The following is a 27,192-nucleotide window of genomic DNA, read 5'->3' on the forward strand; positions in this document are numbered from 1 at the left end:
CAAGTCTGTGAAATGTCGCGATGTTTATCTCAACGGAACAAAATGGATCGTACGTAATTGGAGAAAATAATATAAAAGAAAAAACGTTGTGCGTTTATTATTTGTGCGTTGTGCTCGTAAAACGTATTTTATTTATTAAAGTTGCACGTGCCTCGATTAAAGTTAAATCGTGGAATTTAATTCAATGTACTGGAATAGTTGAGAAACCCGTTGGCCACCTCGGTGGACAATCAATTTCCAAACTTTTTTTCCTATTATCGTAGAGTGAAAGGTTGTGGGACTGTCCACTGTCACACGCACACACACACACAAAATTATCTGTTTTATAGTCCTTGTTTGCTGTTTTTAACTTTTACGACGGTTAGTTTCTTTGGTTAATTAGTCGAAATTTATAATCCAGTTTGTTTTCAATTAAACGAGTTTAACTTATAAAATGGTGCATTTAATGTCGAGATTATTGTCGCTAACTTCCTAATTCCAGCCAGGTTTCAGGTTCAGAATAAAAATAAAATTAATCGGATTACGTGTTAATAGTTCCAATTTACGATTGTAAACTACATTTTAATATATTCTATCGTGTAATGTAACATATGTATATCGTAATACACACCAAGTCGTTGCAAATGAAATGTGTCATTACTAGAAAAAAATATGCTAAATTAATATACACATAGTAGACTATCTCGTTAACGCCATTAACCACGATGTTTACGTAAACTCGTATTTTTACCATCGCGACTAAATAAATGGAACCTAAATAGAAATTTATTTCACTCGCCTAATAGTACAATACGTATCTGCTTTATTCGAGATATTTTCGAAATTATCGCGTACTTCCTCGCGTTTAAATTCTCCACGAATAGAGAAACATAAATTATCGACAGATTTTTTACGCGATTTCACACAAGTGTACCGATCTAACGATGTAGTTACATAGTATAGATATAGCGTAGGTATATCATATATAAAATAGGAAACTTTTATATTCGAAATAAATGAAAATATATGTTTGGTGTTTCGAATTTCAGGCGGCAGCATCTCGATGACCGACGCTAGTGGCAAGCCCTATGTAGGCGGAGCCGGAAACGGTTCGATGGCGTCGGTAGCAACTTCCGGAAGCGTGACAAGCACGGCTTCGCCGCTTCGAAGCTCGTTGAAGAAGCCAAAGCCGCTCGGTATCCACAATCCCGGTTTTTCGGCGCACAGTCCGACTCTATCGAGGAACGGCTCGCAGAAAAAAGTGCGAATTCAGACGCACTCTACCGAGGTTTAAACAACTTTCGGCGAAGACGAAAGCGTCGATGATGTTTGTTCTGGCGCGGGTCTACTCGCAGGTCTACTCGCAGCCGATTTCGTCGAACAAGCATTCCGATACGAAACGAAAGTTCAACGACGAGCGTAGCAAGGCAACGAAGCTCGATCAAGTTCTTTATCGCGAAAGCGAAGAAACAGTCCGCCGATTCTTTCTGGTGTTAACTTTATTTAGGCACTCGTAAAAGACGTCGCGATACTTATCGTTCGAGTTTCTTCGTTACTTTATCGGGTCTTTCAGAACTTTCCTACGCGCGAGAATAATATTGTAACCCTCTGTAGCGAAAATGTTGATTTGTTTATGGAAAAGCAAATGATTGGGACAATTTTTCAAACCGTATTTCAATGGAAACAGAGAGTAATCGTTCGACAATTGTAGATGTTTCTTCAAATTTATATCCTTTTCAAGGCAACCGAGAAAGCAACTCTACCATAATTATCTTGCACAGCGGTGTTATGTTCCGTTTATTCTGTACATTTGAATTTCGCGTAGATGAGCAATAAGAATTTATTAGAAATTATACAGCGACGAAATGTAAATTAATATGTACATATGTAATTTTCAACCGTGACGATATAGAGGGTCGATAGATTTTTCTCTTTACATAAACAAGGACAAATACGAAGCACGAGGTACCTTCGAAATTGCTCGGTCGGTTGGTTTCGTTACTCTACTACTTCCGACCATGTGACGCTCTATCGAGGTGAATCGAAAAGACTTTCTCGCGATCTTGGACTATAAAGTTGCCACTGAAAGACCCAGATAGCGTTATCGCGTGATCGAAGGACTACCGCGAGGACGTAGGAAATAAACCCTGTTGAAAGTGATCGAGGGAATCGCAGAGGGAAATTGCTTCGACTACGATCTCTGATGGCGTTGCTACGTCTTCGAGAAAGTTGTAACCTTCGGCTCGAGGCGCCAAGCGTCCGACGTCGACCGATATTTATGGTAGACGCGACAATACCGATTCAAAGGTGGAGCTTACGATCCACCCCCGCAACGATTTCGTCGTCGATTTACTCGATAAGAAACTTTCAACGATTCCGTGAGAGTGTCAGTTCTCGTTCGTTTTCTTCTTTCTTCGAGTCGCGCTCGTTAAGACGCGAAAGTCGTAACTTATCGAAGAGTATTTTACTTCTTTTTTTGTATTTTATTTCGTCCGAAACTGATATTAAATCGAAAGATGTAAGGCGTTTAAAGATGGGTCCACGTTTCGAGAAGGAGGATGCCGATGGATTCAGTGCGTTCGATCAGGCGAGGATCGAGAAAACCAGCCAGTCGTGTTCGCCGAGATTACGATTTAAGTTCCCAGCGGTTCCAACCGCGAACAAGCAGAAATTAACCCTTTGCGGTCTGGTTGCTTCGTGCAGTAAGCTTACCCGTGGTCCGGCCACGTTTCAAAATCGTATCGATTACTTGCACGAGCAAATTTTTCCCAAAGTACTGCGCGAAGTAGATGTTGTCTTATTATATCCTTCTCCGTTTTGAAAATATTTCAAACGTTTCAAAAATTCTCAACTATCTACTTCTTCGTTAAAATAGACAGGACGATAAAAATGGTAAAATTTCAGTTATCTCGGATATTTCAAAATGCCAGATAGGACGTTTTAATTAAAAGGAGTAGTTCGATTAAAACCACCGATTTTCTTCGTTGATTTAACCAAATAGAAATTATTTAAATTGTTGCGTAACATCGATTCAAAAATTTCTACTCGGCACCGTTTACAAAAGACACGACGAGAGTTTAGTGTAAACTTTCAGCTGTCCGATAAATATTCCGGGATCACGATATCATCCCATATCGTGTCCAGTACACGCGTTTTGGCCGCCAATGGTTAATAGAATTTGATCGAATCGATCGATAAACCGTATCAAACATGCGCATTTAACGTTCTACTAGCAACTTGTAATTGTTTAATCGAGATTGGCGCGTCGCTAAATGACAAGCACAACGTCGAAGCGGCGAATACGTGCGGCGGTATTTGGCGAAGAGATTTAATTATGCATTTACAGATAGAACTTAATTAAATCTAGTAACGAGTCATTCATACGAAACGAATCGTCGATCGTGATTTAAAAAACAGAAGAACGATAATAATTTTTGATACTATCGTCGTTCGATTTACGTCACGGTTGGAACAGCGATAATGCTATAGGTATTACGTTGTAAAGCGATGGTAAGGAGAGAATTAAAGCCGATCGTTAACTATCGTATTTTAAGCGTGAAATAGCCAGATCGAAACTAAGCCCAGGATATGGCGTACGATTAAAGTATAGGATTAAATTCGCGAATCGACCGACGTGTTATTACCGAAACGTACCAATCGATCGGTGTTTAACAATCTTTTCAAGTTACATGGCTTTTCCTGGTTGCGTTTCTTCGAGCATTCTTCGTCTTCGATTATCGAAATCATACTCACGCGTGAGATATTTCATTTGGATTTCTACCAAGTATTTACCGTATGGATATGAGACGTTTAACGAAATTAATTTCATCGTTCTAAAATCTGTTTTTTGAACGTTCAGGCTAATTTTCTATATTTTCTATCGAGCTAGTGCCCTGGAATTACGTCTGTTTTTACGTTTATTCGCGCGTCTAAAGGAAATCCCATACGTACAATTTTTCCTTCGCGTATCCGGCAGAAATAATAATAATAAAACGCGATAAAATGGCATTCGAGATGGCTTACGGGCACATTCTCTTCCTACATTCTCTTCCTATTCTTGAATTTTTACTCGAACAATCGTATCTCTCGCAATCGAGAGAAGCAGCACGAGGAACGAGAGAGAAGCTGCCGTATTCGCTGGATTTGGAAAAAAGAGAGAAGGAAACGGTCAAATGGCGCGTTTCAGTAATAACACGTAGTCGTCCGTCTTGGAAGTCGCAGGATACGTGATATGTTTTTCTACTTTTTTCTTTCTTTTTCTTCTCCCTCTCCTTTCTCTCCCTATGTTTCCCCTTTTTTTCGTTTTTTAATCTAACACCTTTCTCTTTTTCCTGTACGCTCCTTGTTCGTCGCATCGTAGTTTCAACTCGGCGTTTCTTCGTTCGAGCAACGAAGTATAAATAAAATACTTATTGCGTCGCATCCGTCCAGCCCTACGTAGGCAGCTAGCCGTAAAACGGCAAGAATTATATATATATATATACAAATATAAATATATAAATATATTTATATTTTTTAGCGATTGTTTTAATATATATATATATATATATAAATATGCAGAAGAAATTTATATATAAATATAAATATATATATAAATATATTGTATGTTGCGCAGTGTACTCGATTGTTTCTGCTCGTGTCATTAGTCTCGAACAGGAGAACACGTTTTACTCGTTAGAAATTATTATTATTATTATTAATATTATTTTTTATTACCGTTACTGTTGGTATCGTGACACTGTCACTCTTTTTGTTTAGAAGAAGTGGTTTTCACGCTTCTTTCGCCGATGATTCCGGAGCTATTTATGATTTGTATGCAAAGTCGACAGGCGAGTCTTTACTGTATATCCTTTTCTTTGTAATTCGTTTTCTTCCGCCTTTCTTTTTACGTGTAGAACCGTGTGTGAATAGTTGTTGACGCTTATTTATTTATATCGAATGAAATTCGATCGAAATTAATTTTCCGATCATTCCTATATGACTTTTACGAGTTATTTTTCTGCCCCCCCCCATTTTTTTTGTTTGAAAGATTATTTTATTATGCTATTGGTAAATTATAAGTTTGATCGTTCTACGGTTAAACCGTACTTTTTTCTTGATATCTTTCTTCGAGGTAATTTCCTTTTAACGTTCGCGTTTCTGGTAAAGAGTAATTACGTCGATATTATGTCGAGTGAAATACTTAACGACGTATCTACGCTGATTTTTATCGTTGATATGATTTGTCGAAACGAATCGCACGAGCCGAGCATGTTTATAGGACCTACGCAAGAATTATCTCGACATCCGTGAATTAAACGATAAAAAGAAGCTTTGCCTTACCGAATCCAGAATTTCTCGATCTTACATATCTTTCAGTGATTGACCTTAAATGATTGACGTTATAGTCGTAAAAAAGTATCTATCCTTTCATTCGTAGAAACATTTTCTCCTTTATTCGAAGATATTTCATCACCGGCGTGTTCAATGTTAAGTTGTTTCAAAACAGTGAGAGCCACCGTCGTCTAATAAATCGTTGAAACTGTTAAAAAATAAAAGTGCAAGAAACGAATAAAATTGCGTAAAAAAAAAAAAGTTAAAGAATAAAAATTAATAAAAGAAAAAGAAAAGTTTCTCTGGATTCCGAAAAAGCGTTTGTGCGATTCTAACTGTACCTTTCAAGAACGTAATAAGAGAACACAGAGTGAGATGGAAACGCAGTTACGCGCGAGTAACAAACGTAATTAGAATTATAAAAAAAATCCGTGTTTTCACTTTTTGCACATTTTGCTACCCATTAAAGCGAAAACGATCGCCCTATATCGCGAAGTTTGTGTGCGTCTCGATGAATTTTCTAACGACCAGTATGATGCTGTTTGAATCGTGTGAGGACTGTATGCGAGGAAATCGATAATAAAGGAATTTCTATGATTCACGATTACCTGAAACTCCTCTTTCTTGCGCTTCGTCCGTTCAAACAAATCCACGATCACAAATATCGAACGTTGAACGTAACGTTTGTGAAATCCTGATCCCAGTTATTTTCTATTCTTAATACCGTAATACTGGCTTATATAGCAAACTTTATAATAGCTATATGGCAAGTAAGATCGATCGCAACGAGTTTGATCGGCAAATTTTCGCGATAATTATCTGGAATAATAGAGGAAACTGGAATACAAGGTACTCAAGATAGTAAAAAAATTAACCTTCGTTTATTAGCTTACAGACTGAAAATGAAAACTTAAACGACGAACAACAGCGTCTTTCGGGCCACGCGTCCCTCACGGCAGTACACGAATTCTTTCGGGGCAACTTCTCGCGAACGAAGAGCGATTTAAAAAAGAAAGACGAAAAGAACCGAGAGAATCTCCCGGCGAGAAAAACGAAGGAATAGAAACAGAGAGAAAGAAACGAAGAGACGAAATTCGTTGATTTAGCTGCTCTGGCTCGTCATCGCTAGATCACGAACTACCGGTTCGATTAGGTACTTGTAATAACTATACAAAAATAATAGTCTACGATCGACGAACCACGTCTCGACGGAGCAACGCCGTATCGTTGGTCGCGTGAAAACCAACAACGACGTTCAGTCGATCCAGAGAGATGGAATGGCCCGACGCGAGTTCAAGGGACTCGAGGCTGGTCTTCTTTCTTTCATTTTGGTTCGTCGAGGATTGCATCGTGCACGCGATAACATTGTGGCTTTCGCACAAATTATCCACGAAAGCTCGAGGGAAATCCCTCCATCTTGAATAGTAAAAATAATTTACAAATCGCTACTAACGTGTCGCTACTACATCAGAATGTTACGTTCGTAGATACAAGATCAACGTTCCATTTTGTTTTTTCTTTTCCGTATAAATTAACCGCAAGGTAGAACATCCTCCCGTTTGATTTGTTCGTTACACGCGATTAATCTCGTTGAGAGATTACGAGAAAAGTGGTAAAACGAGATAAAAGAAAGATGAAGGGAGACAGAGAGTGTAGAGAGGGGTCGTGCGTTTCGTCACGGAGATCTTTGCGAGCGCGAGGACGGTAGTCTAGGAACCAATAGACACCCCACGATACGTCGATCACACTTTCGAAGCGAGAAACGTGTCGAGGAACACTTTGCCAGGCCACGCCTGATCGGCAGTGACTATATTGTTTCTTTTCTTTTTTCTTTTTTTTTTTTTTTTTTCTTTCGCGGACACTCTTGACGATCGAATCGTATACTCGGTCCGGACCTGCTCGGGTTTCTTTTCAAAGTCACTCGTAGTTTATCCGGCGCACAATTCAGATTTCATCGCGTAGAAATATATAATTCAGCTGGATACGATCAAAGCGTAATTTACTTGTACGTTGCCCGAATAAAGCTGGTTCTTTGTAATCGTTAAATAGCTTAAATTACTTAAATACCTTATCGTTTAGGGGAATACGTAATACTTTGGAATTTTAATACGTCAAGGCACAATGTTTCGTTGGAATAGAATCCATCGGAAGCTATATTCAAAATATTATTCAAGCAACGTGCAACGAAGGTGTTTCGTTGTTTAAGTTCCTCTTCGTAACACGTTTCAACATAGGAAGATCTGTACAAGTGCGCAAGCTGTTCCACCTTGTTGTCGTCTTTTGTATTTCACCATAGCTGACTAAACGTTGAATTTTCTAATTCGACGTTTTTACGTGTCGTACCTAAGTGCAAGCTTAGGTACGATCCGAAGCAAGTAATCAAGTAGGTCGCGCATTCGTACAAACTTCCTCGCTGAATCTTCGATAATCGTAATACGAAACGCCCTTTTTTCAATTTAAAATCAATGCGAAACTTTGATCGTGCGCTCAACTTTTAATAGAACCGTCTTGAAACGAGTTCTAAAAGAAAAAGGTTCGTCGAGATCCTTGGACGTTCGATTCGATCGCCCACAGGGATATTCAGAGGTATCCCTCCCTGTCCTTGGGCGCGCTGGAAATCAGTTCCCGTCGTTTCCAGACCGGCTGTGCTCTAGTTCTTTGATTCTGCGTGCCAGCCGCCGAAGACGAAGCGGACATCGTCACGGATGGCAAGGATGAAACTGTAGCCGTGTTTTTCCCCGCCAACGTATCGGAATCGGGGATGTGACGAGTTTGATGCCTAGAGTCCGTGTAACGTCTCTTCGTGTATTTCTTGCTCTCGGAGGACGTTGACGAGCCGGTCTTACCCTGCTGCGACATCGAGATGCCTGCATCTGGCCTGGAGATGTGCAACATCCTCTCGATGTCAGCGGTCTTCGACCTGAAAAACAAACGAACGAATAATTAAATTCTTTTTGAAGAATTTCTCGTTGACATTCGGTAATGCAATAATAATATGAAAAATGAAGAAATTAAGCGAACGACCAAGTTAAAAGAACGATCGTGATTCGTGCCTGATCAAAGTTTCACTGTAACTATTTTTATCGTATTGCAAGCTTCCAGATAGAACCAATTTCCAGGAACTCGTTCCAAACCAATTTAAATTATCGAATAAAAATTACATTTTGATAATTCTGTATCGTGGCTAATTCCACTTACGTCTATCTATAAAGATGAGTTACGTTAATCGGTGCACGAAGGGACAACGAAAGCCTAAAAATAAAATAGAAATGGCTAAACTGAATAGGAAGAAGGACCAGTTATATATATATACATATATATATGTAAATAACGAACCCCGATAACGAAAGAATGATGGATAGAATGAAGGAATGAACCGCGACAAGAAACGCGAATAACCTAACAACGACCTAATACCGTGATTACAAGGTGAATGCACCAAGGAGTGCATTGCACTAGATTCGAGGGGGGTGAACGAACTGTCCCAGATGTTCCGCGCGAATACCAGAACAGTATAGCTTGAATCATCCGGCCAATTCCTGTCAGCTACACACGGAAGCCAGCATAGTTTAGAGGAGCAGGATTCTCACCTCAAAACCGCACCACCGATGCTGGTGATGCTGGGTGTGTACGGGGCCGCCGCGGTGCTCCTCGACGTTTCCTGACTGCTGCTCGACCTGGTCACTTGACGTAACTCGCTCGAGGTGGTGAACGACACCCTTTGGAGGACGGCCTGCTGATCGGGGATGTAGGAGACAGCGGTGACCGCACTGTCGGGGCTGGCAGGTGGCGATGACGCCCACGACGGAGGAGAACTTGGAACCTGATCGCCCGATAACGTGGCGGAGGAACCGACGGCGCTGTCGCTTCCGTGTCTTCCACCTGGTGATAAATAATTTTATGGAAATTTTGTTCTTTTGCTTCGCGATTATTGCGCTGGAGAGGAAAACGAAAGAGGTGGTAGATATTTGGTGGTAGATATTTCGATCGAGGAATAAGAAATCAGTTGTACGTATTTATGGATCGTAGAGTTAGTACGAGGTAAAGCGGTGTAAGATCTTCGGAATTTCAGAGTTTCTGTCGGTATGTTCGTTGGTTTGCTTTTGACGGAATGGTTTTCCTCTTATTAGCGAGTTTCTTAAGTTTGGAGAAAAGATATTTTGCTCGTTCGGTGTATTCGTTTTCATTGCGAATATTATTTTTTGAACTCTCGGAGAAATATTATTTAACGAGATCGGTTGTTACGACGTTGTTCGTTGTCTCGAAGGACCGATTCGATAAGCAAAGAGAACGATATTCTGACAACGCAAGAACGAACGATACAACTGATTTTAATAGCTCGGATTTAACGTAGAACGTTGCACATACTGCGACAGAATTCAGGAAGGTCATACCTTCGCTGCAACCGGAAATCGATCGTTGTCTCTGCCTTCTTGGCGGTGCGCTGGGTTGCTTAGGAGTTTCCTCGATGTAAGGAATGTCCGGATCGTCGAGGTTCAATGTGAACGCTCCAGACATCGGTATGGTAAGACTGGCGGTGATTACCATGGGCGAGGATTTTCTTCGTGGATCGGCTGGATCTTCGCTGGATCCACTGTCCACGCTATTGCTTCTGCCTTCCTCTTTTCGTCGGCTTCCAGGCCTCTTTGGCCGTCTCGGCCTTGGACCTATATCACCGCCCACGCCAGCTGTTTGATGCAGACACTGTTCCCTAGTCCACATCTTTAACAATCGAAATTGACCCAGTTTTCCTTTATACGGAACGTTATTTTCATACAATTTTTATCGAGAATTTTAATCGTCGTTTCCTTAGAACTAATCACGTTTGAACGTTCAACGATGATAAATATATTTTAACCCGTTAAAGACCGATGTTGCGTTAACGCAACGTTTCATTTGCAATTGTTTTCGATTGTGTGCATTATCAAATCCTGTATGCTTGGTCCTTAATGGGTTAAGGATGAATTATATTCGATAACTTTTTGTATAACAAAGCGTAAAGATCTTGCATTAAGAAACTTGCAGTTATACCTGAGAACGAATAAGAATCTTATTTTTGCGCACGGGATGATACGATTGAATTAATACAGCGTTTATCAGCAAAACATAACGCGTTATTATCGAGGATTATCAGATGAATTTTTATAGAAACAAAATAGAATTATCTAAACGCTTTGTAGTACACTTGGTACTTTAGATTACGATAGTAACGTCAAAGATATTAATAATCTACAAATATGATTGTTTATCCAATACAAATGTTATAAGTTTAACATCATCGCTTATCAACGAACCCAATGGTGTCATTAACGAGTCATTAAAGCAGAAAAATTCTTTGTTTCTTCCATGACACGAGAAACTTAACCGACGATAACGAGAGAAAATGAAACGAAAAGTAAAAAATACAGTGAAACAGGAAGGTTTGAAAGGAAACTACTCGACAGACCGAGAAGAAGGAGAAGAAGAAGAAGAAGAAGAAGAAGAAGAGCAGAAGGAAAACGGGGAAATAAAAACGTCCAAGGTGTGGAAGAAGATCAGCCCCTGCGAAGTCGAGCCATATCTTTCCTCGATCTCGAAAATGTTCCAGGCGAAGACGTCAGAGCAATACCGCGAAATGGTCGACGGATATCTCGTTCGATCTGGATCGGTTACCTTTCTGGTAGACGTGGTCGTGCCGGCCGTGGTCGTTGTCGACGTCGTCAGCGTCTCCTCGAGCGAGAAGGTTTCGGCTTCGCTGCACGGGTCCGCCTCGTCTCCGCATTGCCTGCGAAAAATCGTACGAAACACGCTGTCAGCTTTTCCTACGCGACTCGCCGACTGACATCATACGCGAGAACTTTGTTGGCTTTGTGCCACCAAGTCTCGCAAGTTGAATTAAAAATCGTGGAAAAGACGGAGCGCTCGAGCGTCTTTGGCAGAAAGATAAATAACGATTAGAATATTCACGATCGCCTGTTTAACTGCATAAAGGATGAAGAATGGCGCGTTTGTCTCCAATGTAAATTTAACGCAACATCAGTTACGAATATGAAATATAAAATTGTAATCGACGATAGAGAGATTTAATGAAAAGGAGAATTTTAATCTAACGGGAATTCACCGCTTATATTGGAACCGTTATATTACTATTTTGTATTAAGTTTCGTGTAGCCAAAAATGAAGAGTAACGATGGAATTTCAAGATAAAGTCAAATATAATTTTGCGATAATTGCGTAAAAATAGCAATACGTAATTCTAAATTCTTGATACTTTAGTTCGGTTTTATAGGAAGTAGCATTCTGCTTGTTACGCAGAATGGTGCAAATCGAATCGTCAGCATTTCCTTGAGCATCTATTTCGAAGATCGAAGAGAGAAGGGACTTGACGGGATCGAAGATTAAAGATAGAAAATGGCCATATAAGTTACTCACTCTTCGGCACGTCGAGAAAGGGCGAGATCCAAATCGGCCGGATGGGTGTCCATCATGTGCAAGTAAACTTCGTCTAGAAGAGCGGCTGGCACCTTAAATAACGTCGCGGCGTGTTCCAAAAGAGTTCTGACCACGTTTATCACGTCTATCCTCTCTTCGGCCCTTTCCGCGGACACTTCCGACCTTTGTCCAGGTTTCACGCAATGAAGAATATTTGGGGCAAATACCTTATGAAAGAAAATTCAAGAAAATTCATCAGAGGCTTTGAGAAAATCCGAGAAATTAAACGCGTCTATGTAAATCACTACGGTGATTCGTTCGAGTTCGCTACAGCTGCTTTCTAAACATTTCGGAATGTATTATTTAAAAGCGTGTATAAGCGACAGAAGAGATCGTATTATCCGAAATCTTCGTATAATTCTATAGATTCGTCGTTCCATGGATTTGGTTGTCTCGATGTTTTCGAAAGAAAAACAAAATACGAAAAGAAATTCCCATTTGGGAATCATCTTTTTCCACCGCGTGGATCTCTTCGAAATTCAATTGTTTTTTTTTTTTTTCTTTTTTTCTTTTACGATCCTTAAATAAGCAACCAAAGATTGATAAAAAGATTCGACGAAACGCGTGTTGTATAAATTCGCTTTAGAAATTACCGCTATAAAAGTGGAAAAGCTTCGCGAGTGGCGATAACGACCCCCTACGAAGATCTAGAAGAGCGAAACGTGAATGATATTTAAAAAATAGCACCGACGAACCTCGAGTTCGAAGCTAATGTCGAACGAGATGTCGATTTTTCCACTCGTTCGATTAGAAATATGAAACGTCCTATGATGATAGAGATCGATGGATCTCTACGCCTGTGCTACGTGTCTTTTCCTCTTCGTCCTTTTCTTTTTCATTAAAATCTGACGGTAAATGGAAGATGAGAATCCTTTCGATCGGATTCGCGATAAGAGGAGACGAATGACACTCACCGTGGCCAAGTTGGTCGTGTCCATCTTGTTGCCCGGTATCCACTCGCCTGTCTTGTTCTTTTGATCTTCGCTGTTAGCCGCCACCACGCTGAGAAAACTCAAAAGTGCCCAGAGCGTCTCACGGTTCGGCGTAGGCAGCAGCTGAACGAGATGCTGAAGTGCCTCTTGCTGAAGTCGCCTGTTCCGGATCTCTGCGGGGAACGAGGGGTTCTCTTTCAGTCCGCGTGGACGGCTCGTGCGTCAATGTCGCGAAGGGAAAATGTATCGACGAACAGGGATGGAAACGAGAGACGAATCGAACGCAAGCTCTTAACTCTTTCACCCCTATAAACACTTTCTGTGCAGCAGAATTGATTCGAATCAATCTTCATTTAGTTTCCATTTCTCGTTTGTAAAAGTTGTGCTCGTAAAAGCAATTCCGTCGATAAAAACATTTAGTCGAATATTTGGAATCTAATGTTTTCGTTCGACGACGAATATTTTGCCTGAGACTTGTTTATAGGTTTGATAGGGTCGATGATCGTCGAGTCGAAAATTCAGACAATGTTTCGGTTGACAGTACTGAGAATTAAAGAAATTTTCGGATACGTTTGTCCTTACTTTGTGTATGGACGAAGGCTTGGTAGAGATCTCTGCAGAGCAAAGGGTCCGGAAGATCACGAAAAAACTCCTTCAGAAGGGCTGCTACATCGTGAGGACATTGATCGGGTCCGATTTTTGTCTCGCGACCACAATCGAAGTCTTCTCGTAACTGCGGAAACAAAGAATATAACACGCTTATAATACGCTTTTGTAACGCGTAAAACGTGCAAACGTGTCAAATGTTTTCTTAATAGTTGTGCTTTAAACTTAACGTAAAATTAAGATACGTAAGACATACGAGAAATATGATTTTCAAATATCGGATACGCTTTGATATCTGCAACGTAAAAGTCTATATTCGATTTCAATTTACTGATTTAGACGCGATTTAATCGCATCTGGTATAACGCGATGCAATTATACGTTTCGTGCGGAGAAATAGATAAACGCAAGAACGTTTAACATCGTCCAACACTCACCTGTCTCACTCTCTTCTTGGAAGGTGACACCCGGAAGATACCGAGCGTCCGAAGACCCGTGGTTTCCAGGTGCCTGATGCACTGTCTGACTATGCTTGGAACCAGGTCCCATTCCCCTGGAGGGCCTCCTCCGCCGCTATCGCTCAGCTCGAGCACCCCGGAGTCGCTTCCGGTTAGAGCTCCGCCTTTCGACGACAACGACTCGTTCGAACCACCCTGAAACAATCTCGTTTCTCTAAAGACCTGTGTTGCATCAGCGAATAGTAGAATCCGACCATTCCAACGATACGAAACATTCTCTAAATGTCTCTCTTTTTCCCTAATATATATTTATATGGGCTATCGGGAAGCGCACTTTGTGCGAAATTTAAAGACGCAGAAATGCGAAGGACGATGTTTCGAATATTTAAAGCAGAGTTTAAGGAATAAAACAAAACTTCTTAGCGCAAAAATGGAAATTCGCATAAAAATTCGTAATGCGATCGTTGGCTTTCGCTGCTTTTCAGGCTGGAAAATTGATCGTACGATCTTTGCGCTGTCCACTGATCGTTATTCGACTAAAATTGCGTAAACATTGGATCGATCCACGTGTCCGATGATAACTGTTTAGCGTTCTTAATGGACGATCATCGTGTTCGTCGATCCGTTGTGACGGAAAAGTGTTGGAAATTGAGGGATCTTAATTAACCAGAGGCTAAAATTATCGCTCTCTGATCTTGCTTCTATTCGCGTCTCCGATCTGTGACGTCACGCAGCTCGGGATACGCGTGACGTCGACGAGGAAAGTGCAACGTTGCGTCATTCCCGGATCGCTTTAAATCGATCGATCTACTGGCTACTTGAGCACGTGGCGCTTTCATCGAGTCATCGGCCAAACGTCCCGACCGCGAACTGTTATCAATAAAACGCACATGTTCCGTGATTCGATACGACGTTTCGTTGAAAAGCGAAATCAAGCGAAAAATTGTACCGACTTATCGATATCGTTCGTCGACTCTGACAACTATTTCATTGATATCATTCTGATAATTGCTTTTGTAGAAATTAAATATTGTTCGTATATCGTTTTATCTACATCTTTAATTAAATTTTACATTGAATAAAATTACAAAACGTATATCATTCGCTTGTATCTCTTTCTTCTTCGCTAATTACATAAACTATCGTAGAATTTGAACGAAGCATCGGCGAATTTGAAATAGAAATTAATAACAAATTTTAGAATGTTTATCGAGACGTTGACGAAGAAAATAGTCATCGTTGAGGAGAACATTCAAAGTGAACGTAAAGGAAGAAACGATACGTTTTTGCGTGCCATTTAAAGCAGCGACGGGCGACGATGCAGGCAAACGACGGATAAAACGATGGATAAAACGAGTAAGAAATCAAACTTTACAATGACGTGTAAAATCGTTAAACGATACGCGTCAACAGACCGAACCGTGACTCATCTTTTTACTAATATACACGAATCGGATATATATTCGATCGAGTAGCGGAAGTCGCGAGGGTGGCATTGTCGAAGTTGGCGCCACGATAAATCAATGCTATTTCCACAATGTGTGAACGAGGGCTCTCTATTTTGCCTGTCGATCGACTATTTTTAGAAAATGCTAAGAAATTTCACACTGGAACGCCCTAGCTTTCCTGTCTATGCCGAGAAACAACGCTAAAATTACTCGCGATTTACTAAAATTAACAGCGATATTTATCCGCGACTCTTAAAGGCTCCTATCGAGATTTTAAAAGTAACAAAGTCAAACAATGCCACCGATTCGATTATCAATCGGTATTAAATAAACGCTGGTTGCGAGTGTCACGGTATTACCGGATGGTAATATTAAAACGAAATTAAGTTAAAGTTTACACGGGGCGAAAGTTCGTTCGTGATAGCCTTTAACGTTTAATATCGAAATATTAATCTCGAAATACTTGTACGCAAGTTTTTTCCTCGAAAATCAAATCTTATCGAGGATTTCTGTTTCGTCTAATTTTCCTTCTATTTTCATGTTCTAGAAGCGTGCATGATCCAACAACTTGTGAACTATCTCGGACCAATAGCTACGGATCAATGCGTAACATCGGAAACTTGCAGAAAAAGGGGGTTCACGTGGTAGATTTAGTTTCTGACTCGTAACCGGCGGAATTTCTCTTCGCGTTGGAAAAATTCCGCCCACGAACAGAATGCGTCACGAACGAGCTCGCGAGCTCGTAAGGGACCCTCAATTATGTATTAACATTCCGAACAGATCGCACCAATTTTCTTGCGTTCAATAATTCCAGCTACTTTCTATATACATCCGTGTAGAACAGTTGACGCATCGGATTTCGATTTATTGCCATTAATTGCAGTAAGAATGTTAGTTTATTGCTCTTTTGTATGTGTGTGCTTATCGTGTGTTGTAACGTAATAAAAGACAAGTCCGAGTTCTTCGAGTGTTCGGTACGTTTCCCTGCTATACTAGTCCTATGCTACTGTGCTAATTTTCCATCTTTCAAATGGCATCTTTTTACAGGCTGTGTAGAATTTGTTATATTCTATAGAATTATATTATTTCAAAATTACGTTTATTTTTTTTACAGAAAGTGGTAATTAACGCTGGAATCGCTAAAATGTAGAATTTATAGAAAAGAAACGAAAATGGAAAGCTTGACGAAAGAATATTCGTATACTTGCAAAGTGTGACATTGAAATTCTGAAAAATACGTTGTTCAAGATTTATAAAATTTCCACGAGAAAGTTGCAATTGACCATTTTGATCATTCTGTTAGTGTTGCCACGTTAGAACACGAGCTATTATTATTTGAAACTTTGTACTTTTCGAATAACGAGAAAATCACTATGGCTGACTGCTAAATTGTTCTCGCGGGACGACAAAGTATCGAATGAAGATGACAGATTGACGTTGGAGCCGAGCAGACGCGATGAGATAAATTGATATGGAAGAGAAGAAGGCTGGAACAAAAGGCGCGCGTGGCTAAAATAAATTCTCGGACGTGAACAAATCATCCCGCTGAGCCGCTATAAACCGAAAAATCAATACGCAAAAACGTAAACGCACGAAAATTAGATCGGATCGTGTAAATCAAGAAGCGCGGCTGGAGTCTTCGACTTTCTTAAAATAACGCCTGAACGTTCGAGTTCTTTGCGTGGAGAACGTATGAAAAAAAAAAAAAAAAAAAAAAACTGAAGAAGAAGAAGAAGGAGAAGATTCGTGTTCATCGACCAGGTGGCGCCGGTACTTCTCAAATCAAAACATTTACTTCCTGTCACGATGAAGATAAGTAGTTTCTCAAAAAAAAAAAAGAAGAAAAAAATAGTTTTGACATGCATGCATTGCGATAGACAAGCATAGAGAAAATTTCCGAATCCGCTTTATTGATAACGTAGCAACGCAAAAGTTTTACGACGTTACCATTTATCTGCATTTTTTAAACGTCACTTATGATTTCACGAACGAATAGTTTCTCTTCAATTCGAACATTTCGTAACGCCTAATGTATACGTATAGATTATTGTTCTCGGAAGAATAAAAGGCAGTGGAAGAATTTGGAGGGAAATTATCGAATTTGTTTTCGCAAAAATAATGTAACAATCGTTCGTATCGTTCGTATGTGGTATAAATAGTCCTGAAACCTTAGAAGTGAAATTATGTTTTCTAAAATACGTTGATCAATACGTAATTAAAAATTCTGTGTAGGAATAAATTAATTTTTGAAACCTTTAACCCTTTGCACTCCGAATTTTATTTCAATTTCTTGACCAGCAGCTCCCAACGCTTTTAAGCGTTTTATTTGAAATTTACTTTAACTAAAAGATAAGACAATTTAAATAAATAAAGGAAGAAACGAATTCACTTAAATGCCAGTTTTATTCACGCTATTGTTGTATTTTGCCATTTTTAAGTGTATACGATACATCTTTTGAAGCGTGAACGATACATCTCGAAACAATTTCCAAGTGCAATCCTAGTTTTCTCTCGCACGTTTCACAAAAAGAGGTGGGACTGAAAGAATGTCAAGTGGGGCTCGACAAAGGAGCTGCTGAGATAAAAACCGATGTCGAGCGTCACGCTCGACGTAGGAGTGCAAAGGGTTAAACCAAGTATCATAACAGTGACATAAAAACCTGCGACAAATCACTCGTATGTTTAAACAATTTTTACGCAGTTTTTCTCGTAACGCACAATGCTGATTCGTTTTCGCATAAATTTATACGCATAGATCACGGAGCGGAAGAGGGAACGGGCATCTTTCGTTGAAACTTCTTATTAATCGTTGCGTCGCTCGATCTATCTTTTTTTCTCCCTGCGTTTTCCAAATTTCACGCCATCTAAATCGATCGTCTCGACCCAGAAACGTTGAATGGTAACGTCACAGGGTCGCCTATTGGCATTTAATTGCACGAAACCGTTAGCTTAAATCCGGTAAGAGAATCTGGCAACGAATGTGTTGCCTCGGCCGTCTCGACCGTCTCGGTCGTTCTACACGCCACAGAATATAGAATAAGCGGCTGTAAGCCGGCGTCGCGGCGCGTCGTTCTGACGTATCCATCAAAAAATAACCACTTGCGGTACGTCGTTCGAACGTCTGGCCCCTGACTCGCATAGTGGCCATCGATAAACGCTCTCGTTGTGATCCGCGGACACTGACGCAATCGATGACGACGTTTATGATCGCATTCACGATCCGTCACGCGACGCTGCCTCCTCGAGCCCCTCCGCCCTCTTCTCTCGTCGTTTTCATAAAGCATCATCGAACGATCACGATGCAACCGATATACAAGTTACAAGTGGAACGCGTGTACGTCGCCATTCCGATACTTTGATATCGATTCTTCCGCTTCTGTACGTTTTATTTACGCGATGTTGCTCGGGTCAGGATATTAGCACTTGGTGTGAATCTCTCTAAAAGATCCAGATTTTTAACTCTTTCGTAGCGTAGCGCGTTGCATTTTCAATGGACGATTTAAATGTCATCGTACGATCGAAAGTCGTAGCGACGCAGACCAAGATTTTCAGAATTTACGTCGCGTCTCTGGACTTAGCAAACTACGATGCGTAACGCGATTAATAAGATTATTTATTGCCTGTAAGAAATTGTAAATATGTATCCTTTATCCGTATCTAATAGGAAAAATATGAAAATCGAAATTAATAATATAAATGATGTAAATGGTATGGATGGATTCTCCGTGTGTGTCCGTTTCTCGGCTCGTTCGTTCGAATTTATATTTGCAATTTCCGCGACGACGATTACGGCAAGTCGTAGTTCAACGATTTGCATATTCATTTACGTGTAATTTCTCGCCAACGCCACGATCGAGTAAATTATTTGGCGTGATCGATTGATCTATCCACTTCGAGACACTTTGCCTGAGAAACGCGGAATAAGAAGAAAAAATAGGAGGGAACGAGTAGAATATAGAAACGTGGCTATTCGCGTTTATCGCGTCTATTTTTACGGTAACTATATTTTCGCATTGAGAGACACTGAAATTTCTATCGGCTACGTTGAGAACGCGTTCCGCGTGCAGATTAGTTCACGTCAATCTAAAACAGGTGATTCGGATTTCTATTCGCGCGTGGGCGTGCTCCTCTATCGTGTTCTCGCCTCTTCGACCGAGCAGTCATCGAGAAAACCGAGTAAAATTCCTGATTGTGTATTCGTGCTAGCCATTCTCAACAATCTACTTGCGTTTCATGCGTGTAATTTTGGTTTGTACGATTCGACAGTCCCCATCTGCCAAAATAAACGCCACATTGTTGCCGGTATCGCGATAAAATATAATACACCGCAGGCATAATTTCCTTTTCCAAGTATTCCACGATATCTGTCGCTGATTTCGCCGTAGAAATCCTCTTAATGTCTGAAATAGTAGCGCGAGTACTTGTGTGGAAAGATCGCTGACAGAATCGATCGATTAGCGATCGACACGCTTGGCTGACTGGATACGATCTTATACTACTGCAGCAAGGACATTCTCGTTGCACACAGCGAAATATCAAATGGAATATGTTCTAGGAAAGCAAGACGATTGTTTCAGCATCGAATACGCTGTTCTAAGGAGTTAATGCTTTTTATTAATGCTTTAGAACCAATCGTAAATTAATATTTTAAATTAATCAAATGGAATTCGAGTGAAATTAATGAAATGGAACGGTCGATCGAATAAATTCCACGTACTTGGTGATGTATGCAACTCCGATTGAAAGATTAAATAAATCCTTGCAAGTGTACAGGCATTATATATAAGCATACTACTACCAAGTGATGTTTAATAGAAATTTGCTATAAAGATACAAATAGAAAAAAGGTGTAAAAGATAAAAGCAAGGAAATTGATTCTTTGATTTTTAACTCTTCTTAACGCTGATATTCATCGAATCCGTATTGCTGCATTATTACGCGACGATCGGGTCGTCGGTTGACACGCCTATGACGGATGAGAAACGAACGTATCTTGCTTATACTTACCTCGTCAGTCTTAGCCGCGACAGTGGGTTCGATGAGGCTCGTGAAGCTCGTCCTGCTACCGTGTCTGCTGTTCCTCGACAAACAACCAACGTCCGAGACCTCACCAGCGGCGATTCTAGCGATTCTATCGTTCTCCAAACACTGTGACAGCGGTATACCAAATACTAGGCCACCACTCGACGACTCTGAAATAAAATACGGAAGAATAAAATACGTCGTGGATCTTGTCGATCGCCGAACGATTCTTCCTGCGTTATGCAAGAAACCAACAGTGCTGGTACTCGAAGAAATAAACGATGCACGCGATGGAAGAAACAAAACCAACTATCAGTGACGTATTCGTAGATGGTTAAACTTTGGCTAAAGAGAAGGGAGACAAACGATATTGGCGCGAAAGTGACGAATTTACAAATGGAAAATTAGGCGTGTCGCACTTTCTTAGACGATAGTTTTAGTCGGTTCATTTGTTCGTTAATTTTTTATCTCGAATCGCTTCCATCAACCGACCAAAAAGGAGATTCGTTCTGTTCTACGATCCGTGGTGGTCAGCTGCGTCCCATTCGCGTAAACACGGCTTATTTATTCGTGCGCGAACTGTTCGTGCAATTCATAGGAAATTGTGTTTGAACGCTTGCTACCGAGACTGCTGTAAATAGTTGCTTTTCGTACGGTTCTTTTCAATTTAAACGTCGCGTAAACGAACGTAACTGGCCATAAAAATTGCTCTGTATATTTGTTAAATATTACAGTTTAGAATATTACGCTTCTTTATTTGCCGATATACTAGGAAATGAGAGGCAGTGAGAGACGAATTTTTGTACGTATACTAAAGCAATTTGTAGCGTGGATGCAACGATATTAGAAAAAGTGAAATTTGAAAATTCGCGTAGTCTCTGGTCACCTCTGACGACGCGAACGTTCGATAATATTCCGGCTGGCCATGAATGCTTCGGCCGCTTTATTTTCGCCGCTAAACCGCCCGTTTATTCGGCTAAGTTCGCGGAAACGCGCCGTCCCACCTTTCGAATTTCATCTTTTTACTTCTTAATTGCTTGCCGTCGCTTGCCAGATACACACGCGCGAATAACGATCATCGTCTTTTTTAAGGTCCTCGATTCCTCCTATTCCTGTTCCTGGAACACTTTACTTCGGAAGACCGCGTGTTCTTCGTTTCTCTTTGCTTTATAGGAGAGCAACTGCGGACGTTGATACGCTACCGATTGATTGTTACAGAGAAACGCGACAGAAATGTAACTTTAAAAGAAGGAAAAATGTTAAAAGTGACAAGTTGAGATTTAAATTGAAAAGAATGCTTATAGATTATTACAAGATAATTATAATTACGATTATTAAAACGCTTTGGATTCGAATAAAATTTTCGTGACAATTCTTCTGCATCGAGACGGGAAAAAAATTCGTTCACCCTTTTGAAAGACACGTGTGCGTGGCTCACGTGTTTCAAATGTGGCAGCGCTCTAAAAGAGGACGTCATTTAAGTGACGTCCCCTCGTATGATCGAATATGTCAGACTTTCACGGGGCTCTTGTCTTTCTTTCTCGCACGACGTAGTCCCGAAGCCAGCTAAAAGCCGAAAGGCAACAAACCGTGTCTCTATACCGGTCCGATTATAGACCACAATCTGGGCCATCCCAGCCTCTCCAAACGACCTCTCTCTCTCTCTCACACTCACACACACACACACACACACACTCTTTCTCTCTTTCTCTCGCCGTGAAACGACCACCACTTTCAGAAGACGACAATGGACCCAGAGTACGAGCCTTTTCCTCGAATTCTCAAAATCATCTGCGACACTTTCCTCTCCTGTTTCCTCTACCGTCGGTGTATCGAATTGGTGTTCCTCTCTTTCCTTCGTCCTTCTCGTTTCGCTGAAATCCCCTCGTTGGTTATTTGGTTATTTGATTATTTAATAGTCTTGCATTCACTGTTCTTCAAATTATTTTCATTTCTCTCCTTATGGAAATAATCTCCATCTGAAAATTTATGCTTGCGGAATTTTATGGTGGCGATGTAAGACTATGGAATTAGATTATACGGAAACGAAGACGAAGGAGGAAAACTATACCAGATCGCTTTATCCATGAATTCGTCCTACATACATATTTTTTCCATTTTTAGACGCATGCTCAAATTTTCAATTTTCCAAATATCCACGATCATCGATTATTCATGTACTAGAACCAAGCTGTATTACGCTTAATCCTAAGTTTATCAGCCAAGTATCGAACAATTTACGACTAAACGGATCCAAAAATACCACCCAGCGCCTCTCGCTTCGCGTTTCAAAAAAAAAAAAAAAAAAAAAGAAAGAAAGAAAAAAGAAAAAAATGAAAAAAAATTCGCTCATAAAAGCTCAACAGAAGCAAGTAATATAACACACCGCCGGCACGTGTTCGCGAACGACCCGATGGAAGGATCGCCGAAGGGGGTAAGCTCGAAACACGCGACCCCGTGGAAGGGCCATTCCGGTTCCCGTTTGACGTCCGGTGTCCCCGCGGCACTCGTACCCGGCGTGCACCGCAAATAAACCTGGTATATGCGGAAATATGCACCGCCACCAAGCACCCCGTGACTAATTTTAGCCAGCGAAATTGTGTCTCATACCAGGCTGGCCGACGTTAGTGCCGCGGTCTGCTGTTGCTCGCACATGGGCAAACCGTTGCATTCCCTTTTTCCACTTCGTTCTTCGGAAGATCGAGAAAGTGCGGAATAATCGAGGGGCTTAGTTAGAGATAGTATTCGATACAAATTCATTTTTTCATTTATAGAAATACGTCGCAGGAAACGATACGTGATACTTATTCTACTAGACACCTTTCTAGATTTTCTTATGAATTTCTCGGATTTTCCGAGTAGATGTTATAATGCGTTTTAACCTATGCAAGTGTTAAATCTTAAATTTGGAAATTAGAATGGTAAATAGTAACTGCGAGTAAAAAAGATTTTGGGCTTTTCTGGTATAGTTTCTGAGATTTCACGTTCCTCTATCCAATTTTCTATGCGTAAGATTTTACATTCTTCTATTCTATTTTCTCAGGTTTATCTTTGTCCAAAGTCTTCGAAGATGCAACAGAAATACGAACGAAGCAAAAAATTACAGACTGCCAAACACGCGTACACATACGTCACACGATTACCGAAGTACCTCGTGGTTAAGCAAACGCTATTTTTTCCGTGTTCGCACGAGTTCCACGTGCAATTTTTGCCGAAAGTCGTCACTCCGTGAGTGCTCGACAAACAGAGTCTCACAATCGGGAATGATACATCCACGCGGTGAACGTAAAGTTGCTAGCGTGTAACAGCGTGGCATCTGTGAAACACACGTCGCTTGAAACAAAATATATTAGATTCCTGCAATTCCTTCGATTAATCTAACAATTAGAAACGACAAATACATTCAGATTTTCTTATTTATTCAGATTATTTTAAATAAGTTTAATGAACATTTCCAATTAGAATAACAATTATATAGAAAAATATATATATATAGAGAGAGAATAGAATTCTTTCGAAGAAAACAGGTGAAACAGAGTTAACTTTTTCTCACAGGAGTATCAAAGAAAGGTCGAATTTATTTTGTATAAATAATTCATAGGAGAGATCCTGTTCAACTTCCATCTCGAATTACAGTAATAATTTCTTTTGGAGAAAACAGGCAGTGTAAACAGGGGTTAACATTTTCTCGCGAAAAATCAAAGAAAGGTGGAATTTATTTCGTATAATTCATAAGAGAAATTCTGTTCAATTTCCAACTCGAGAAAATCTTTAGAGAACGATTTAATATTTTCCCATATGCTGAGAAACAAAAAAAAAAAAAAAAGAAGAAAAAAAAAGAAAGAAGAAGAAGAATTCTTGTTTGATAAAATTCACACGCGAGGGATTCTGTTTAATTTCCAAGAAGAAGATGACGGTACGAATTACGTAATTATTAGCGAAGCAATTCGAAATGGGAAGACATAGGGAAACGGTGCAGCAGCCGGAATTTGTCCTAAGGATAATATTTGTCTTTGCTTGGATTTGGTTAGATCAAAATACAGATATGTAAGGATGTCGTAAACGTATAAAATGATAGAAACACTACCTAGCGAACTCTTGCAAACAGAATCACACCTGAAAATAGCTGAACTAGTTATTCTCCAAACAAATAAACGGCCCATAAATCTCTGATCGTTAACTGTGCTGCTTTCCGCACATTAAACTGCGCACTTAATTTACCGTGTTTAATTATTGACTCTCTATCTACAATTACTATCGACCAATTACTATCGCGAAAATTACGCTATCCGATTACCATAAATAAGTTGAAACTGTTGCGAGTATTAAAAAATATTGGTCGTCGAGAAATTGAATTTCCTGATACGTTGGGATTTTGCCGAAGAACGGTACCGAGCACATTTTTCTCAAAAATAAAACGAATACTCGAAACGATTCATGATATTCGTACGTATTTATTTAGAGGAGTTTGTTATCGATCTTCAAATCCTTACGATTTGATCTACCGTCAAAGTTCAAGTTTTCAGCCCATAGTTTGTTTCAATTAGAGATCTCGTCACTCGTGTCGTTGTTCCATTGAAATTCGCGTTTAACCATGAACTGCTGGGCATTGTATTTTCTCTACCTATTTTCGTTTTGGCTATTTTTATGAGACGATAGCTGAAGAATGTCTGTTCCTCGTCACAATGAAACAGACAACAGCTACTAGAACCTAGACAAAAGCTCGGACACAAATCTTCGCAACGATACCGCGTATTCTTTCTCTTAGACAAAGCTATACCTACGTTGTTCCTATGGGATAGAAACTCTGATCTTTGGGATTTAGCTTCTTACACGACCTATCGCAATCTGCCGAATAAACTGTTTCTCTGTTTAATTCGGTAATTTAGCAATTAGTCAATTCGGTAATAAAGAGAAACTGAAAGGAGAAACAGTTTGAACGAAAATACAATTTTCGATATCGAAACTGTAAACTTTAAAAAATACGAAAATACGAAAATACGAAAGTTAGTACGAAAGATTAATTTCTGAGGGAAAGCGTGAGAATAAAATTAGTACGGCGTAGTCTGTAGCATTGAAATTACAAACGAAAGATGTTTCAGACGATTCGGCCATTTTTTCTTTGGTTAAGCCTCTGACAAGAATGCCGAAGCGAGACCACGCGATTAACAAATTTCTATGTCTGCGACTCACCTTTCTCCTTATCATCTTTTCCTTTATTGTCGAAGAAACCAGTGGTGAGAGCTTTCCTCTTGAGCAAAGGTGCTCTTCTTTTGGGCTTGGTGGTAACGGCACTGCTACCGAGTGACTCTGAAAAAGAAGAAACAATACGAATAATGAAAGAAAGATCCAAATTTACCGCTATCGTTGATAACGTCGTTATTTTTATGATGCAAGCGTAAAATACTGTCGTGGTTTCGTCTATTCGCTTCCGCCTGTATACGGAAATGGAACAAAGAAACGTAGAACGAGCACGAGGAAATGGAACTCGATGAAACGCGATCCCCCCTTGATCGTTGAGTAACGTCGATGACCACACCGGAGTGTACCGCGAAAAATTAGTTTACCATATCACGGAACGTACGGAGTATTTCTTAAACGACGTTCATCGTACATGTAATCGCTTCTGGCTAATTAATAAATCCTTAAAATATTCTATTCTATTAATAAAACATCGTTCCTCGTGTAGAACAATTTCTTATCGGTTTAAATTTCATTTAATGTAAGGTAAAATATCCCACACTTTGAAATAATTTACCAGCGATCTAGGTAGAGGGAAAATTCGAAAGTAATTTGCAAAAGGATTTTGAAGTAATCGTTTCGAATAAAAGTATAATTTGCTTAAATGGAACTGCATTAAGTTAATAAATTAAATTGTATGGTAAAATTGGTCTACAACTACGATTATAGTTTTAACGCAGTAAAAGTAAATTCGCAACAAATTTACGACCGTATTCGCCTGATACATTAAACGACTATCTTCCATTCCGAATGTGCACGACTATATATATGCTATGTATGTATAGCGATATAAGCAATCTGCATGAAACTAGTAATAAAACGTTCTTAAAGATTCCTTAAGAGCATCATAAACGATATCTGGTAAATTTAGAGAGAGAGAGAGAGGGAGAGAGAGAGAGAGAGGGAGAGTGTGTGTGCACGTGATTCCTTGAGAAAGAGGATACTTCGACGTTGAAGTTACACCCTATGTTCGTAAACATGTCAATCATCTAGAAGGCAGCCGAGATTCCATTCTCGACATTGAGTTGAGACACCAATTTTCTCGAGAAAAAAGATAGAAAACGTACTAAAATTAATTACTAAATAAATAATAAACGCCAAGAAATAATTAGCAAATATTTTGCGTGTTACCAAATTTTCAGTCTTCTAAACGCTAAATTTTTGAAATAACGATCATTCCAAAAAAAAAAAACTTACCACTCGGCGGCCTAATGTGAACGCCCAAGTTGAGGGCCTGGAGTTTCGCGACAGCTACCTTGCATAGAACCTTCCTCTCGATTTCTGACAGTGACCTTAGCGGAGTATCCTGTAGGGTGACGCGTCGTCCACCAGTGCCCGCCCACGTACACTTTCCCTGCAATTAAAGTTACACGCTCTGAATGTTCTCCCCACGATGCGATAACGTCGATTTACGTTACGTTGAGGAAGGTCATGCCGCGTTACACGCAAGGAATTAATCGACGCGGATTAACTACGTCGAAGTTAATCTGTACGACAATTCGCAACTGTTGTCAAACTTTGCATATTCGTTTCCTGTACAAGATACTGGAGAAATTGACGACATAAAGTTTCAAATTTCGTAACGTTTGAATATTTCAATGTACAACTATAATTATAATATTTCTTTAATACTATTATATCTGCATAATTTTTGAAGAAGTGAAATATCAAATTAAACAACAAACGTTGAACATTGCCTATTATCCGGTGAACGATATTTTT

General features: G+C 39.9%; 2 protein-coding genes across 3 annotated transcripts in view; one reads left to right on the forward strand and one right to left on the reverse strand.

Moving 5' to 3' along the window:
• The window catches only part of LOC117234852, a 52,995-nt gene extending 48,565 nt beyond the window's left edge, over positions 1-4,430 (forward strand). For both annotated transcript variants that reach the window (XM_033496432.1, XM_033496433.1), the window contains one exon: positions 1,029-4,430. In XM_033496432.1, coding sequence (XP_033352323.1) covers positions 1,029-1,273 — 245 coding nt within the window. In that variant the 3' untranslated portion in view covers positions 1,274-4,430. The remainder of the gene's footprint in view (positions 1-1,028) is intronic.
• Positions 4,431-6,151: 1,721 nt separating this feature from the next.
• Positions 6,152-27,192, reverse strand: part of LOC117234851 — a 28,245-nt gene continuing 7,204 nt past the window's right edge. The window contains exons 2-12 of the mRNA XM_033496431.1: positions 26,668-26,824; positions 25,423-25,539; positions 20,215-20,399; positions 13,739-13,954; positions 13,278-13,428; positions 12,678-12,868; positions 11,704-11,930; positions 10,945-11,056; positions 9,687-10,014; positions 8,883-9,174; positions 6,152-8,212 (exon numbers count right to left, since the gene is read on the reverse strand). Of these exons, the coding sequence (XP_033352322.1) occupies positions 7,873-8,212; positions 8,883-9,174; positions 9,687-10,014; positions 10,945-11,056; positions 11,704-11,930; positions 12,678-12,868; positions 13,278-13,428; positions 13,739-13,954; positions 20,215-20,399; positions 25,423-25,539; positions 26,668-26,824 (2,316 nt within the window). The 3' untranslated portion in view covers positions 6,152-7,872. The remainder of the gene's footprint in view (positions 8,213-8,882; positions 9,175-9,686; positions 10,015-10,944; positions 11,057-11,703; positions 11,931-12,677; positions 12,869-13,277; positions 13,429-13,738; positions 13,955-20,214; positions 20,400-25,422; positions 25,540-26,667; positions 26,825-27,192) is intronic.

This window comes from Bombus vosnesenskii, unplaced genomic scaffold (genome assembly GCF_011952255.1).
Source record: "Bombus vosnesenskii isolate JDL3184/JDL3185 unplaced genomic scaffold, Bvos_JDL3184-5_v1.1 scf7180000013309, whole genome shotgun sequence".
Classification (NCBI taxonomy): domain Eukaryota; kingdom Metazoa; phylum Arthropoda; class Insecta; order Hymenoptera; family Apidae; genus Bombus; species Bombus vosnesenskii.